This window comes from Bos taurus, chromosome 19 (assembly GCF_002263795.3).
Source record: "Bos taurus isolate L1 Dominette 01449 registration number 42190680 breed Hereford chromosome 19, ARS-UCD2.0, whole genome shotgun sequence".
NCBI lineage: Eukaryota > Metazoa > Chordata > Mammalia > Artiodactyla > Bovidae > Bos > Bos taurus.
The window spans coordinates 27,900,753-27,918,203 of record NC_037346.1 but is presented as its reverse complement, the minus strand read 5'-3'; the positions used below and the strand labels follow the sequence as shown (position 1 = coordinate 27,918,203).

At 48.6% G+C, this 17,451-nt stretch overlaps 2 protein-coding genes and 1 long non-coding RNA gene across 8 annotated transcripts; 1 reads left to right on the top strand and 2 right to left on the bottom strand.

Annotated features, from left to right (window-relative positions):
• Nucleotides 1–1,844: 1,844 nt before the first annotated feature.
• LOC101903678 (uncharacterized) lies at nt 1,845–8,891 on the bottom strand. 3 transcript variants are annotated; one of them, XR_238666.5, is made up of 3 exons: nt 7,766–8,891; nt 4,900–5,052; nt 1,845–4,660 (listed from the first exon to the last, which is right to left on the bottom strand). It is a non-coding gene; the product is annotated as an uncharacterized lncRNA (long non-coding RNA). The 3 variants fall into 3 exon arrangements; XR_009491697.1 differs by having other exon boundaries at nt 1,845–5,052; nt 7,766–7,930; nt 8,462–8,891; XR_009491696.1 differs by having other exon boundaries at nt 1,845–5,052.
• A 70-nt stretch (nt 8,892–8,961) lies between these two features.
• Nucleotides 8,962–12,908, top strand: SLC25A35 (solute carrier family 25 member 35). 2 transcript variants are annotated; one of them, XM_005220376.5, is made up of 5 exons: nt 8,962–9,897; nt 10,980–11,045; nt 11,499–11,651; nt 12,004–12,138; nt 12,302–12,908. In XM_005220376.5, the coding sequence occupies exons 1-5, from the start codon at nt 9,523–9,525 to the stop codon at nt 12,473–12,475; spliced, it is 903 nt and encodes a 300-aa protein (XP_005220433.1). In that variant the 5' UTR covers nt 8,962–9,522; the 3' UTR covers nt 12,476–12,908.
• RANGRF (RAN guanine nucleotide release factor) lies at nt 12,874–14,310 on the bottom strand. Of its 3 annotated transcripts, none has more exons than XM_005220347.5 (5): nt 14,100–14,310; nt 13,894–14,010; nt 13,553–13,688; nt 13,356–13,441; nt 12,874–13,152 (listed from the first exon to the last, which is right to left on the bottom strand). In XM_005220347.5, exons 1-5 carry the CDS (start codon nt 14,174–14,176, stop codon nt 13,029–13,031), a joined length of 540 nt encoding a protein of 179 aa, XP_005220404.1. In that variant the 5' UTR covers nt 14,177–14,310; the 3' UTR covers nt 12,874–13,028.
• Nucleotides 14,311–17,451: the final 3,141 nt, after the last annotated feature.

The following is a 17,451-nucleotide window of genomic DNA, read 5'->3' as shown; positions in this document are numbered from 1 at the left end:
GCCCAAAGATTCTTTTCTGGGAGGCTAGAGGAATCCTTAGATCTTTCTCTTTCACCCCTTTATTAAACCTCCACATCAGACGGCCTTGACCCTCCTTCAGTCCTCCTTACGTCACTCACCTGGCTGTTAAGAAAGGGTTCGTGGAGGAGAGGCACTTAGACTATTCCTTAAAAATCAGGTAGAGTTTGGCCAGGCTAAGAGGCAAGGCATATGCATGCTAAATTGCTTCACTTGTGTCTGACTCTTCACAACCCTATGGACTGTAGCCCGCTTAGCTCCTCTGTCCATGGGGATTCTCTAGGCAAGAATACTGGAGTGGGTTGCCATGCCCCCCTGCAGGGGATCTTACAAGGCATGGGTGACCATTTGGGGAGATGGCGGAAGTACAGGCACAGTGAAGAGGGAAGTAGGCCTATCTGGAGAACCATGAAAGGGAATCTTAGCTGATATGGAAAAAGGGGTGTGGGGCAGGAGGAACACACAGAGGCCACCCTGCAGGCAACCAGACAGGGCTGAACAGGCACTGAGGCTTCTGATCAGGTAGGGGAGTGGACAGCAAGAGTTTTAATCAGTTCCCCACCCATTCCCCCCTCTTCTGGCACCAGCACCAAGTTTCCTTTTAGGGACCCACCCTTCCATCATTCTAGGTTCACACGGTACCTTCTGGGGAAGTGTATGAACCAGAAGCAGCCAGTCAGCACGTTTCCTCTCCCCTAGCCACCGAGACTTGTTCAGGCATGAGCACGTGACACAAGCAGGGCCGAAGCACACTTTATGTAAAAAAGTCCTTTCCGGGACTTTCCTGGTGGTCCAGTGGTTAAGATTCCTACTTTCAGTGCAGGAGACCCATGTTCAATCCCTGGTTGGAGATGTTCTGCATACCATGCAGTGTGGCTTAAAAAAAAAAAGTCCCTTCCAGTGGAGAGGAGCTCATGATGAAAGAAGTGTTGAGTTCCACTAGCCTCTGGTAGGGCCAGGACCTTGAACTCCAGTGGAATCCTTCATGGAGTACAAAACACCTGGGGCTTCTTTTCTGTCTAGAAGGCTAGTAGGGGTAGGTAGCCTGCCTGTGATGAGCCATTGGCCTGCTCTGGGAATCCCTACAGGTTCTCTTCTAGGCGAGAATGGAGGATTTTTACCTGCCACCAGGTGGAGTCTGAGCACTTCATGTGTGGGGCCTGGCAGCTGGTATGAACCGGTTGATATGTAGGCCACCCCAGGCAGAGGAGCAGAAGAGGCACAGCCGGGTGTCCTCCAGGCCTCTGTACCATCCACCCTCCTCTCTCTGAGGTTTCACCCCTTCTCTCGTACCTGGAGCCATCTTTGTGCTTCCCCTCCTCCACTCCTCTCACATTTGTCTCAGGACATTCACACTCAGGGGGGAAAAAAAAAGTCTATGATAACACAGCGTGGTACTGGTGAAAAAACACACACACAGACCAGCGGAAATGGGCTAACACAAATAGTGACTGAATTTTTTTTTCAACTTTTTAAAAATTGAGGTGTTTTGAACTGATTCATTGGAAAAGACCCTGATGCTAGGAAAGATTGAAGGCAGGAAGAGAAGGGGACAACAGAGGATGAGTTGGTTGGATGGCATCACCAACTCAATGGACATGAGTCTGAGCAAGCTCCAGAAGTTGGTGATGGACAGGGAAGCCAAGCGTGCAGTAGTCCATGGGGTCGAAAAGAGTCAGACACAACTGTGCAACTGAACTGAACTGAAAAATTGAGGTATAGCTGATTTACCATATTAGTTTTGGGTGTACAACAGTGATTCAAAATTTTTTATAGGTTATATTCCATTTATAGTTATAAAATGTTGACTTTTTCCCTAAGTTAACTGATTTTTAAAATAATTTATTTTTTTATTTTTGGCTGTGCTGAGTCTTCGTTGCTACTTGGGCTTTTCTCTAGTTGCAGGGAGCAGGGGCTACTCTCTAGTTGCCACGGGTGAACTTCTCATTGCAGTGGCTTCTTGTGTTGTGCAACTCAGGTGTGCAGACTTGAGTAGTTGCAGCGGCACGTGGGCTCAGCAGTCGTGGTTCCCAGGCTCCAGAGCTCAGGTGCAGCAGTGGTGCTGTGTGGGCTCAGTTGCTCTGCAGCATGTGGGACGTTCCTGGATCTGGAATGGAACTCATGTCTCCGGCATTAGCAGAATTCTTTACCACTGAGCCACCAGAGAAGCCCTCAACTGATTTTTGACAACAGAAGCAAAGACAGTTCAGTGGAGATAGGCTACTGTTTCCAACAAAAGTTGTTGAAACAACTGATAGCCATATGTGAAAATGACACAGACCTTACCTCATTGACACTCAAAAAAGATCATAGACCTGAGTGTAAATCATAGACCTAAACTACAGAATTTCTAAAAGAAAATGTAGGAGATAATCTAGGCCACCTTAGGTTTGGCAGTAAGTTTTTAGTTACAACACCTAAAACATGATCCATGAAAGAAAAAAATTGATGTTAGACTTTATTATAATTAAAACCTTCTGCTCTATAAAAGATACTATTAAGAGAATGAAAAGACAAGTCATAGACTGGGAATAAATAGTCGAAAAACATATCTGATAAATGACTGTTATCCAAAATACACAAATAACTCAAACTCAACAACCAGAAAGCTAACCAATCCAATTAAAAACAGGGAAAAGATCTGAATAGACACCTCACTAAAGAATATAATATATACAAGGGTTTAAATTGCAAACAATAAGATAAATAAGTTTTGGGGATCTAATATACAAAATGTCAACTAAAATTAACAATACCGTATATAACATAGGTTATCAACAAGAACGACTGTAGAGCACAGGGAACTCTGCTCAATACTCTGTAATAACCTACATGGGAAAAAAAGAGTTTGGCAATTTCTTACAAAGCTAAACATAGTCTTACCAATCAATTCAGGAATCGTACTCCTAGGTATAAACTCAACTGATTTGAAAACAAATGTCTATATATAAAAAAAAAATGCACACAAACATTTATAGCAACTTTATTCATCATCACCAAAAACTGGAAGCAATCAAGATGTCCTTCAACACATGAAAGGATAAACAAACTGTGGTACATTCATAAAATGGAATATTATTCAATAGTCAAATGTTATCAAGGCTTAAAAAGATATTGATGAAACTTAAATGCATATTGTTAAGTCAAAGAAGCCAGTCTGAAAAGGCTACATTCCTTTATGATTCCAACTATATAATATTCTGGAAAAGGCAGAACTACAGAGACCATAAACAGACCAGTAGTTGCCAGGGATGGTTGAACAGGTGAAATACAGAGGATTTTCTTTGGCGGGGGTTGAGGGGGGCGGTGATGAGAATATTTTGTAGAATACTATTGATATAATGCATTTGTCAAAAGCCTTAAAGCTTACAGAACAAGTTAATACATGCACTCCCGCTGAGAGTCTAGAAGTAATGGCACTGTAATGGCATCAAGCACAGCCAGTGCTCAGATTTTAGTTTCTAATACTATTCCTCAATAACACAAACTAGGGCTCCTTGGACAAATAGCTGACACTAGGGCCAGGGCAGAAAATACACAAAATGAGCCTGGAGCATCTTACATTGCCAAAAAGTAAAGAAACAAAATTTGTAAAAGAATTTTTTAAAGCCTTTTTTCAATTTGTTACAGTACTGTTTCTGTTTTATGTTTTTGGCTGTCAGGCATCTGGGATCTTAGTTCTCCAACCGGGAATCAATGCAGCACCCTCTGCATTGGAAGGTGAAGTCTTAACCACTGGACGGATAAGGACTTCCCTGACCGTCCAGTGGTTAGGACTCTGCACCTCCACTACTGTGGCCAGGGTTTGATCCCTGGTGGGGGAAAGATCTCAAAGCCGAATCCAGCTCACAAAATAAATAGTTTGATTTAAAAAAGATTTGATGAGGATATGTCAAGAAAACATAGAAATCAGGAATGCCCTGGCAATCCAGTGGTTAGTATTCTGTCACTCCCACTGCTGAGGGCTCAGGCCAATCCCTGGTCAGGGAACTAACATCCCACAAGCTGGGCAGCGTGGCCAAAAAAATAAAGAAAACATAGAAATCTAGTAAAAGAGTTCTCAAAGGCCAAAGTTAGAACATTATAAACAACAAAATAAAGTATATTGGATTATAACTCAAAGTATAAAATAAATATCCATGATTCCATAGATAGAAATAAATAGTTGAATAAATAAATAAATGGGGCAAACAAATCTCCCATGTGGAATTCCAAATAATTTATATAGATTTTTCTCCCTCAAGAAAGTGGAGTCTAACTCTCCATTCCTTAAATGTAGGCTGTATGTAGTGATTTCCTTCCAAAGAATGCACTGTGGAAAGGAGGGGAAAATTCTAATAAATTTTCTACAGAGAAACCTGACAGACACTACTTCAGCCTGGTGATCAAGGTCAATATCAACAGTGATGTCATTTTGACAGCCAGTATGTATGCGGTAGCACCTTTGACATAATGTGATGAATGACTGTTGCCTGTGTGGTCTGCCTCCCCGAAACCCACAACCTCACTCCAGTCATGATAAAAGAAAAAAAAAAAAAACAATAGAAGGACATTCTACAAAATACCTAGCCAGTACTTCTCAAAACTGCCCAGGTCATCAAAAACAAGGAGAGTCAGAGAAACCATGACAGCCAAGAAGAGCCTGAGAAGAAAGCACAAGTGAATGCAATTCCTGAATGGAATCTTAAAACAGAAAAAAACTTCATAGAAAAATGAAAGAAATCTGGAAAAGTATGGATGTCAATAATGCATTAATAATTGTTCATTAGTTGTAACAATATCAATATATCATATTGAAACCATTTACCTCAGATTGGGTCAGACTCAGCCAAAACCAAGTCTGGGACTTGAACCCACAATCTTTTAATTAGAATCACTCACCTGATGTCTGGACTCACTGAGGTTCAGGTTCTTTGTGTCTCAGTGCAGAGGAAATTCAGGGAGAAGCAAAGTGATAGGCAAGTAGATTTATGGTGGGAGATGCTTCTGGGCAGCTGGGAAACTCTGCCCCCGGGGATCGAATGGGCTACAATTCTATAATGAAAAAGGGGGAGGGGAAAAGACTGACTTCATCAAGAAGACATAGATGCAGACATGCATCACTAGCTCCTCCTTCATATTAGGCAGGAAAGTGTCTGACCCTCTGAGGTCAAACTAGGATTACTGCATTTAGTAGAAGGGTGGTGACATTTTTCTCCCATCTAATGGCCTTGTGGTTTTGTTTATGGTTTTATAGTTAAGTAAGCCTGCTTCATTGAACAACGTTCCAATAACTTTCTTGAGTGATCATTAACTTACAGTGGTCTCCCAAAGTTTTCTAGGTTTCCTTCTCTGTCTATAGTCCCCTACTGGGATGTCTACAACTACCTGTGTAACTACCCTATTCTATTCCCATCAATATTAATGTAAGATATTAATAATGAAGGAAATGGTTTTTTCAGTAGTCATGTATGGATGTGAGAGTTGGACTGTGAAGAAAGCTGAGCGCCAAAGAGCTGATGCTTTTGAACTGGGGTGTTGGAGAAGACTCTTGAGAGTCCCTTGGACAGCAAGGAGATCCAACCAGTCCATCCTAAAGGAAATCAGTCCTGAATATTCATGGGAAGGACTGATGCTGAAGTTGAAACTCCAATACTTTGGCTACCTGATATGAAGAACTGACTCATTTGAAAAGAGCCTGATGCTGGGAAAGACTGAAGGCAGGAGGAGAAGGGGACAACAGAGCATGAGATGGTTGGTTGGCACCACTGACTCGATGGATATGAGTTTGAGTAAATTCAGGGAGTTGGTTATGGACAGGGAGCCTGACGTGCTGCAGTCCATGGGGTCACAAAGAGTCGGACATGACTGAGCGACTGAACTGAACTGAATGAAGGAAATTGGATGTGGGAAGTCTCATAGTGTCTTTATAATTTTTCTATAAATCTAAAACTGTTCTAAAAATTAAGATTGTTTTAAAAATAATAACACTTTAAAAGTTGTTTATCTGTAGGATGTCTGGATATTACAAATGAAAGGCTTCAGCCAGTAATTCTAAAACTTTAGCACATATCAAAATATCTTAGTGGGTTTGTTAAGCGTCTCATCAGGCCCCATCTTCAGCACCAGAGATCTAGTGTGGGACTAGAGAATCTGCATTGCTATGAAGTCCCCCAGGGCTTCCCTGGTGGCTCAGGGGTAAAGAACCCGCCTGAAGGAAACACAGGACATGCGGGTTCCATTCCTGGGCCAGAAAGATCCCCTAGAGGAGGAAATGGTAACCCACTCCAGTATTCTTGCCTGGAGAATCCCATGGACAGAGGAACCTGGTGGGCTACATATAGTCCGTGGGGTCATGAAGAGTTGGACACGACATCACACGCACACATGAAGTCCCCAGGTGCTGCTGCTGTTGTTCCAATGACTGTACTTTGAGAACCACTGGTATAAACTCAAAAACTAAAACAATGATGAGCTCTCATCCTACAAGCAAATAGGGTAGGGGTCCCGGAGAGAGAGAATCCCACATGGCTTTCTTGACAAGAGAAGCCATTTTGTGAACCAAGCCTGGCTATAATGTTTACCCTAGAACAGATATCAGTAATTAAAATCATAGAGGAACAAAAGAATGCATGAACAGAGTAAAAGCATTTAGAAGCAACAGTTCAGTGACAAAACAAGAGTCCTGGGTCCTCCTCTTTTGAACTTTTGAACTGTTAGAAAAGACTTTTGAGACCCCTTGGACCACAAGGAGGTCAAATCAGTCAATTCTAAAGGAAATCAGTCCTGAATATTCATTGGAAGGACTGATGCTGAAGCTGAAGCTCCAATACTTTGGCCACCTGATGCAAAGAACTGACTCATTGGAAAAGACCCTGATGCTGGGAAAGATAGAAAGCAGGAGGAAAAGGGGACAACAGAGGATGAGATGGTTGGATGGCATCACTGACTCGATGGACATGAGTTTGAGCAAGCTCTGGGAGTTGGTGATGGGCAGGGAAGCCTGGTGTGCTGCAGTCCATGGGGCCGCAAAGAGTTGGACACGACTGAGCTGATCGACTGAACTGAATTGAACTGAGGTCCTCCTCAAGGGATATACATAACAATCTGATCTTTGAGTTGTTCTAGGGGAACAAAGGCCCCCACACACAGGTGGGGAATGGTAATTTCTGGCTAAAACCTGCGGACAGGTGGGAACTAAGGAATGATGATGTTAACCTTCTTCTGTCATTTGTGATTTCAATGAAAGCTTGGACTTTTGCCCCTATTCTGTGCAGGATTCTCTTCTGTTCAAGCCCCGTCATGTATAAGCAAACCCCAGCCAAACCTCTTCGTGAATATGCACATACTGTTAGCTTCAAATTTTCCTAATTTTGCTGTTCAGGAAACACTGCTTTGGGAAATATTGCCGGTATTCTCCTTACTTACAAGTCTTCCTTCTCTCACACTTTAGCTTGGTTGTATCTTTTGACTCGACACTGAGACAAATCCAGTTTTTCAGGTGATAATCCCAGCCAGCAGGGGGAGGCATTTGTGGAGCATTCCTTGGACATTTTCAGGGGACCCTTTTCAGACCCTCTCTTGAGAACCCCCATTATCTGCTCCACACCTCCTACCTGATTCAAAATCTGTGATTTAGCAGTAAACTGGTGAGAAAAGACTCAGACTCAGCTCCCCAGCCCTGGGAGTGTTCAAGAACTCCCATTGTAGTGGAGGAATCAGAGTAAACAATTGCTAATCAAATCAGAAACAAAGGTTTCTCACTTACTTGAGCAACAAAGCAGGATGGAAGTGGCTAAAAAGCTTCAAGGATCAGGAGAGATGAAGCTCAAGTTGAAGAGTGACTTGGAGGTTACCAGGATAAGTGTTAGCAGTAGCAGCAGCAGCAGGATAAGGGTGCCGTGGGAACAGGATATGCAAGGGCACAAGGAGACTAATTGAGCATATAGAGAAAATCAAACACTTTCACTCAGGCTTACGCAACACATAATTATCATTCCCATTTTACAAAGAAAGCTCTGAGATGTTAAGTGACTTGCCTAAGGCCATCCAGGTGGTAAGCAGGAAGACCCAAACTGGACCTCAAAAGATTCTCTAGGTCAGTTGTGCCCCCTAACTCCTTCTCCCACCCCAGAAGACATCCCTTGTTCTCCTGCTATCTTTCTCCAAAGCCTTGCCCCTCTTTTCTCAGAAGTCCTTGCATAATTAACCATTACCAGGCTCATGAACAAGGACAGGAGTCCAGAGTCTCAAGACCTTTTCCACCACTTGCTGGCCTTGTATAACCTAGGCTCAGGGATCAAAATCCCACCCTACTCAGCCTGCCTGTCCTTCTCCTCTGGGTTGCTGTGAGGATCAAAAGAGTATAAGGATGTGACTGTTCCCTGCGATCCTTCAGGACCCCTTCCTCTGCACCCGCAGGCACCACATCCCCGCCCTGGAACCTATTATGCAAACATTTTACTCAGTCTAAGGATATCTGTTCAGTCCAGGGGCGAGTTCTCCTGACGTCGATCCGAGGAGTGGATATACAGTTTGGCAACCCCACCGGGCGACGACCCGGAATAGAAGAAGAAGGGGAGCCCTAGGTTCGCAAAAGGAGCAGCCCCAAACAGGCCGATGAACTGCTGTCTCCGCACTCGGCTTCTGCGCCTGTCCAGTGACCCAGGGTCCAACCTCTCCTCCTCCCTACCAGTGATTAAAAAAAACAAAAACAAAAAAATCTGCTCCTGGGGGACCCCTCCCAGCACTCCGAGTCGACAGCCCAGGTACCGGTGCCGGGGTGTGGAGAGTTAACTCCAACCGCTTCTCTGCAGATTCCGGGGGCCGGGTCGCCTGGAGCACCTCCCATTGGCCGTCGAGCCGGCTCGGCGTTGATTGGCTGCGGCTCTCGGCTGCGCCTCTCCAAGGCTCCTCATTGGGCGCTGCTCTCCAGTGATCCGAGTGCGGTGGCCAAGCTTCTGTAGGCTACCCGGGGTGAAGCTGCTGAGGGCTCCGGCAGATGCCTGGGGGCGCTCCTCGAGTCTTGACTTCCTTCCCCGATTCAGACCTCGCTGCTGTCCCGGGGACGCTACCAGATCTTCTCCTGGTCCTCTCCTTCCTTCATCTGCTGATTTTCTTTTCCCTTCCTCCCCCGCACGCGTCTCCCAACTCCGCTTTTCTTTCCCCTACTCCCGGCCCCCGTGTCTGGCCATCCTAAGTAAGCATCCCACTTGCTGTCCTCTTGACTTCTGTCCCTCCTTGACCTCAAATCCCTTAATTAACAAGTCCCTGTCATAGCCTTCTCGCCAGACTCTCCTAAACTCATATTTCTCTCTACCATCTTCTGACTCCCAAATTCCAGCTAACCCTTGACCTCTTGACATCTGACCCTGACACTCTATAGATTCCAGACCTCTAAATTTCTACCTCCCTGCAGCCTGGACCGCTGGAACTGAGGCTCTCCCCAGGATATTCTGACCTCAATTCTGAAGTTAATTTTAACTTTCTTACCCCTGGGCCAGTTCCTGCTACTGCTGTCCCGCCATGGACTTCTTGATGAGCGGCCTGGCAGCCTGCGGGGCCTGTTTGTTCACCAATCCCCTGGAGGTGGTGAAGACCAGGATGCAGCTGCAGGGAGAACTGCGGGCCCCCGGCACCTACCAACGGCACTACCGAAACGTCTTCCATGCCTTCATCACCATCGGCAAGGTGGACGGCTTGGCAGCCCTGCAGAGGGGCCTGGCCCCTGCCCTCTTATACCAGTTTCTGATGAACGGCATCCGGCTGGGCACCTACGGGCTGGCAGAAGCTGGGGGCTACCTGCATACGGCTGAAGGCACGCTCAACCCTGTTCGCAGCGCCGCAGCTGGGGCCTTGGCTGGGGTCATGGGAGCCTACTTGGGGAGCCCCATTTACATGGTGAGAAGAAGGGTCTTGCCTGGGGCCTTCCAGGAAGATCCTTGGTGCAGGGTGGGTGCCTGGGCCTTCACTGAGGTTGGAAGTGGATTTGTGTAGGGGAAGATGAGCGGTTTGATTAATATACTTCAGCGAGTCTGGGGATTGGGGGAGGTCCTGGGCATCACAGAATTACCATCCTGTAGTCTGCCTCTGAGTTATCTGGTATAGGTGAAGGGTCAGGAGCCTGAGGCCCAGAAAAGGAAATGACTAGCTCAAGGTCACACAGCTGCTTATTGCTAGGACCAGTCCAGTCCTTGCTTGGCTTCTTTGGTGGCTCGGTGGTAAAGAATTCACCTCCAATGCAGGAGATGTGAGTTTGATCTTCCCGTGGGTTGGAAAGATCCCCCGGTGAAGGAAATGGCAACCCACTCCAGTATTCTTGCCTGGGAAATCCCATGGACAGAGAAGCCTGGCGGGCTATAGTCCATGGGGTTGCAAAAGAATCAGACACTACTGAGTGACTAAATAAGAACAAGGCCCTGCTTAGCTCTCTTTCTGTAAAGACACTGTGAGGCAGTGAGGTCTGTAGAAGGAAAGGTAATCTGGTTTCCCTCCCAGGTTATGAGATTCAGGGACAGTGATCTCTCCAAAGCCAGCTGGAGGCCAGAGAGCAAGTTTTGCAGAGGACCCCTCACAACCTGCCCCAGAGTCTGATGTTGGAGCCTGGTCATGGTAGTAGCTGAAGATTCTGTCTGCCAGTCTGAGAATAGGAGGTGGCATGAGAGGCTGGACACCAGGTCTCGCCTAATGTGAACATTTTTAGGAAATGTTGCCATTTTCCATCCCCCACCCCTACCCCAAGGGAGGGAGGATGTAGAGGGGGTGGGGTGCCTCACAGTGCTAGGAGATCCATCCCCTGGGATTGGAGCCAAGGAACACAGTCTCATGACCAATTTGTTAAGTAGGAACAACAATAATTATCAGATTAGAAGGATATTGATTGCTGAACACCCTAGAGAAAGTGTGAGGGGGTCAGGCATTTGGGTTTCTGAGGTGGGAGGCTGACCTCTGAGCCGTAGGCTGTAATACTCTGTCTTCCCCAGGTGAAGACACACCTACAAGCACAGGCAGCCACAGAAATCGCTGTGGGGCACCAGTATAATCATCAGGTGAGGGTTTTCCAACCCCTGGCTTGAGTCCCTGCCCATTCTCTCCCTTCTTCCCCCAGCTTTCTGCCTGTACCCAGCAGCTCCAACCCAGCCACAGATCTGCTCCGCCCATCAGTTCAGCCCTACTCCACCCCTGGAATCCACCCAAACCCTCTTTCCCATATGTTCCCAGTTCCTCTAGTCTTCTGCACCTGTTTCTCCTGCCCCATCCTCCTGACCTGCTAATGTCCTCACTTGCATACACCCTGTCCTGTTCTGGGGTGGCGAGGGAGAGAAGGATAGGTTGGTCGATAACTGAGGGCCACATTCATGCTCGAAGCCTACATAGAACTGGTTGTCTAGACATTGGGGTGCCTGTGATGGACCCATCCTTGTCACTGTTAGGAGGTAGCAGCCCCTGATGCTTGGGTGACTGAACCCTGCCCCCATGGTCTTTCCCCCGGCCCCCACCAGGGCATGTTTCAGGCACTAACCAAGATTGGCCAGAAACATGGTCTGGTGGGGTTGTGGCGTGGGGCCCTGGGCGGCCTGCCGCGAGTTATCGTCGGTTCCTCCACCCAGCTGTGCACCTTCTCCTCCACCAAGGACCTCATGACCCAGTGGGAGGTACTGCCTGGGGAAGGGGTGGGGCCACCCTGGGAATGTGGGCTGGGGAGCGGGGGGCAAGCTGAAGCGGGCTCAGTTTGAAGTGGGACAGTGCCAACGTTCAATGTGAGGGGGTAGCAGGTAGTCTTGGGGGGTCACTGTCTCTTTCTAACCTTCCCACAGTTCTCTTGTGCCTTCCACCCAGGTGTGCCTGAGTCCTCAGTGCCTTGCACTCTTGCTCCTTCAGTGTTATCACCGGTGGAGTGGAAGCTCCCTGAGTTACTGGCTCTCTCCTGTATCCCCAGTGCAGGGCCTGGCCTTTCTGTGGGGTTGAACGATTGGCTGACAGAGTTCTCCCTCCCTCCCCCATTAGATATTTCCACCCCAGAGCTGGAAGGTGGCTCTGGCGGCCGCCATGGTGAGTGGCATTGCGGTGGTCCTGGCCATGACACCCTTTGACGTGGTCAGCACCAGGCTGTACAACCAGCCCACAGATGCTCAGGGCAAGGTAAGGGAGTGCCCTGGGGTGTGGGCAGGCAGGGAAAGCTGGGGGATGGGAGAAAGCAGATTGTGGGTGGAGGTAGGAACCCTAAAATGCAGCCTACTGAGGTGAGGCTCCTGGTGGGTTCTGACAAACTCCTTCTCTCTGCTTTTCCTCTCCCACCTCTCAGGGCCTCATGTACCGGGGGTTACTGGATGCTCTGCTGCAGACGGCTCGGACAGAGGGCATTTTTGGCATGTATAAGGGAATAGGTGCCTCCTACTTCCGCCTTGGCCCTCACACCATCCTTTCCCTCTTCTTCTGGGACCAGCTGCGCATGGTCTACTACACGTACACCAAATAACGACAGCCGCTCTTCCCCACTCCAGCAAATCAGCACTCCTTGGACTCTTCCGACTCCATTTTTTATTACCGGGAGACTTCTGACCAGATGACCTTTCATCCATCCGAGGGGGACCGCCAACACCACTCCCCATCTGATTTCTCAGGATTGAATCACTACAAGGGATAGTTTCCCTCCCTTTCATGGGTGTTGCTTTAAACCTTCCCTGCCTGTACTCCTACACATTTCACACTGCTGTCTCAGGGCTGAACCTGTCACTCCAAAGTGTGTTTCCTCCCTTTCTCCACTGCTGGCCTTGGGTCCCTTCTGATCCCATGTATAACTTTAACTTCACCCGTCCAAGACCAAAGGGAATTGGGGGGACCCAGGTGTTCTGTTAGATTTCAAAGGCACAGAGATTATATTGGTTATAAAGCAAGTTTATTTCTGCAGAGAGGAGGTGTCTTGTGTTTATGCACTGGAAAGGAATTAGGGGAATGTATCCAACCCTTTGTTCCCCTTGCAGAACAGAAGCCCCAGGTCTTCAGAAGCATCATGCAGCATTTCAGCATCCTTACTGGGGACCAAAGATGTTGGGATCGTGAAGGGTCAGACTGGTCACAAGCTGTTCAAAGTCGCCCAGGCTCCAGGGAGGAATTGACAGATTTTCCGGGCCAAGAGATGACCTATTCTCAGGGCTTGGGGGTGGGGAACAGATAGAGAACATCATCTAGGACTTGAAGCTCCCATTTCCCCAGAAGACCTGGTTATCTGTGACCCCAAACTCGTGGCCCACTCCCACTTCCTTGGAGGCCCCACCAGCCAGTCTCCCTACTCTGCCCCTCCAAGCCTAATTCCCCTGGGGACCCAATCATTATCCACGTGCTCTTTCTATCCTTACGGGGGCTGATTGAAGGTGAGAAGGAGATCAGTCTGGTACTGGGGCAGCCGCAGCAAAGCCTGATGCAGTGTCACATACTTGGCTACCTAAAGGGATCAGAGTCCGGATGCTTACCTGATTCCCCAGTGCCACCCCCTTAACCCCTCCAGGACGTCTCACACTTCTCTGACCCTCACCTGCTGATTTTCTTTAGCTACCTGCTGTTGGCCAGAGAGGATCCAGGCTTCTTGACAGCAGCCCCTCAGGGCCAGGTTCTCCAAAACGAGGGGCTGCACAGTCTCCACTTGCACAGCCCTAGCCTCTTGCACCCCGCCAACATCTTCAAAGTGATACCTGGGGTTGAGGGAGCAGGGTCAGGGAGGGGCATTTGTTACTGCCCCTTTCAAGTATCTGTTAAATCCTAAGCTGCTCTCGCTTCCAGTGATAACATGTTGCCCTTGGAGTTCTCATTGCCCTGATTAACCGTCCAGCCACAGGCCCCGCCCACTCCTTCGGCTCCGGCCCTCCCATTGGCCAGCCGCGGGCCCGCCTCCCTCACCGGGCAGCCTCCTCGCCCTGCACGTGGGCCTGCAGCTCCAGAAGTTCGACTATCAGGCTCTGGTCTGTCACGCGATGGCAGAAAACTTCTTGATGGTCCGGGACCGGTCGGAGGTCGCTGGAGAGAGGCGAGGTAGACCCTTGTTGACCCCGGTTTCTTCCCGCAACCCACCTGGTCAAATTCCTTTGGTGCCTGGGCCGTCTCACCTTACGTCAATGGCCCCCGGAGGGAGAGTGGCGGAGAAGGCGCCCCCGAACAGTGGATAGTCTCGCGTGGGCTCCATGGGCCTGAGACTAGAGTATAGGCATTAGAGATTTAAAAGAAACTCACATGGGGCCACGTGCCATCACTTCCCTGCGTTTCTTTGCAGCCGTGGCCACCTCTAGGTCGCCCTTGGCTTCCGACTCTTTAAGATTTGGCCCCGCCCCGCGGTCGCGCTGGCCAATTGGCGCCCGCGCCTTGGGGGCGTTGCCCCAGCGGAGCTGCTCCCGGAAGCCAAGCTCTGGGGAGGGCGCGAGGCGGGACCGCGGGGTCCGCTAGGAGCTAAGACCTCGGTTTAGGATTTGTGACGCCCACTTGGTCACTAGCCCGCGCCCATCGGCCTCCTCGTTTTAAAGGGGTCGCGCTTTCTAAGAATGTCGCTTGAGAACCTCCTTAGGGGCCATTACTCATCCAAAGGACCGACGTCTTTGTGGGGTCTCCTGAGGTATGTAGAGGGGGGATAGTTTCAGGGTCTCCCCATATCACTCTCGGGGCCTCTTGACAGGGAACGGACTGCCAACCAGATCGCTAATTCCCGGATGCAGGGAATTAGGGAAACAATGGGGCCAGGTGTTGGGGGACCGGGTTAGGATTCAGGCCTCACGCCTTCCTGAAAGCAAGACCCAACCTGGGGATTATATATCTAATCCTCTCATATCTTCCCTTGGGAGCTGAGGTGAGGCGAAGGGATGGAGGTGTGGGGAGGAGGCGGTCCCCACCCCTCATACACAGACACACCTGGACGGAAGCACGGAATAAACTGTTGTTTTTCTTTTATAGATTTTTGGAGTGTTCCTAAAATTTCAGCTCAGGTGTAGCCTCCCAGCTAATTGCTTCATTCACCTTTGAGCCCCAGCACCTGGCAGAGTGTTTAGAGCATAACAGACATGTATTGTTGAGTGATTGAATAAACCCAAGAGGGTGAATTTTGGGACCCAGGGGACCACCCATACCCTCAGGGGCTCTAGATGTCATCTACTTGCCACCCAAAAACTGAGCTAGAGTATTCTCATCCTGAGGCCATCCCACCCACTAGGTTCCAAGTGCCATGCATCATACTTCTGGACCCTAATAATTTTGTAACACTGAGGCCAAGGGGTACATATTCTTTGATTCCCTCATCTTACCAGGCCTTAAGCAAAGGGCTGGATATACAAAGGCTATCTAGGACCCAGCCCTTACCCAACCAGAAATTTACAAAGAACAGTGGAGCACACTTTGAGCCTTTTTTTTTTTTTAATTTTTACTTATTTATTTGGCAGTGCTGGGTCTTAGTTGTGGCATGCAGGATCTTTAGTTGTGGCATGTGGAATCTATTGACAGTTCCCTGATCCAGGATCAAACCTGGGATCCCTGCATTGGGAACTTGGAATCTTATCCACTGGACCACCAGGGAAGATCCCTTGAGTCTTTTTTTTTTTAAAGATTTGTTTGGTTTTTGCTGTCCTGGGTCTTTGTTGCTGCCTGCGGGCTTTCTCGTTGCTCAGCATAGGCTCCAGGCATGTGAGCTCTAGTAGTTGCAGCCCCCAGGCTCTAGAATGCAGGCTTAGTAGTTGTGGCACGCCAGTGTGGTTGCTCTGAGGCACGTGGGAACTTCTGGGACTAGGAACCGAACCCAGGTCCCCTGCATTGGCAAGTGGATTCTTAACTACTGGACCACCAGGGAAGCCCCACCTTGAGTCTTTAAAGTTGCCTCAGAATTCACTAGGTCATGTTAAGGGTATTCTAGCCAAGGCGAACATCAGGAGCAAAGACTTGGAAATGAGAGGGCATGTTTTGGGGAATGTGAGCATATCAGCTTGGCAAGGGTGCCGTGGCAGGGAGCTTTGAGCCTGGAGAGTTGGTCACGTGCAAGGTGTTTATAGAACATGCTAAGGAGCGTGGACTCCTCACTTATGACAACCAGCATCAGACCTCCCTCTGAGCCTCATCAACTAAAACATTGTTAGGATTAAAGGCAGTATGGATATAGTTGAATCTAAATCTGTTTCAGGCAAAGAGGGTGGACTGTTTGATCCAGGAGGAATTAGAAAGAGGGAGGGGTGTGTCACAGAAGCCTGAGGAAGAGGAGCAGTCCGGACAAGGGGAATGAAGGAAACCAAGCCACAGGGTCAACCCTGCTGCCTCCCTCAGCATCTCTCTGTCCCTCCCTCCCCACTTCTACTGGCTTGCCCTCTGCCCTGTCCTCCCTGCTAGAGGCAATACTGGCTCTGGCTGCTTTGCAAGCAGTCAAGCAGATAGGGAGTCCTTGGAAAGGGACCTGCAAGGACATAGAAGTTAACAGGGCCCCAGCACCGGGCACAAGGGGTGAGGGCCTATTCATGGGCCAGGAAGAGGTGAGACTAGACTACAGAGACTGAGGAAAATACCCCCAACTTCCTTGTTTTGGATCTATGGCATGTCAGGTGTCATGCTCTGCTATGACATGCTGGGGAGGCCTGGCCCTCCACAGTTCCAGAGCTCTGGGGGCACAGGTTAGGTGGGCTCTTCCACATGGTAGGAAGCGGTTCTCCAGGAAGTGACAGAGGTGCAGGGCTGGACGTCCTCTGGGAGTGGGGTGGAAGGAAGCCCTAACTTGGCAAGTTCCTGCTCTTGACTCTCCCTTACCCTTCACCTTTTTTCCTCTGTGTCTGTCACTAATGGGCTCCCCAACAGCTGATTCTTTCTACATGTTCAAGTTCAAACTTCCCAAGAGGCTGGATCTAATTAGGTCAGTTTTTTGCCATCCAATTTGAAAGTACCTCTTTGACCAGCTGTCCTGCCTGGCCATTTCCCAGGCCAATACCCAGACACAAATAAGATCTCTTCTTTGTCCATCTGGCTGTGACTAGGATGACCAGTATCATGGGAGAGATCTCTTTAGGCCACTTTTCTCAAGAGGGTGTGAACATATGTCCAGCTCCTGGCTCACCTGTTGAAGTAGGCCTGCAACTGATTGATTCTGTACCCCTGGGACATTCCTTCTTCCAGCGCTCTGAATGCATTTGATGCAGTTTTTTATTTTGGGCTCAGGTGTCCCCAGGCTCCCACCCCATCACCTTTGGGGCCACCAAGAGGTGGAAGTGATGGACTCAGATCAGAGAGGTGACTCAACACCCAAAGTCAAGCATCCCTTTAGAGTAAGGGCAATGTATATTTCTACCAAGCAGGGGTTTTTAGTGTTTTTGCCTTCCATGCACCTCTTTGACAGTTTGGTGAAGCCCTTGGAGCCCTACTCATAATAATGTTTTTATTATAATTTTTTAAATATTTGGCTGCAACACTCAGGATCTTTGATCTTTGTTTCAGCACATGGGA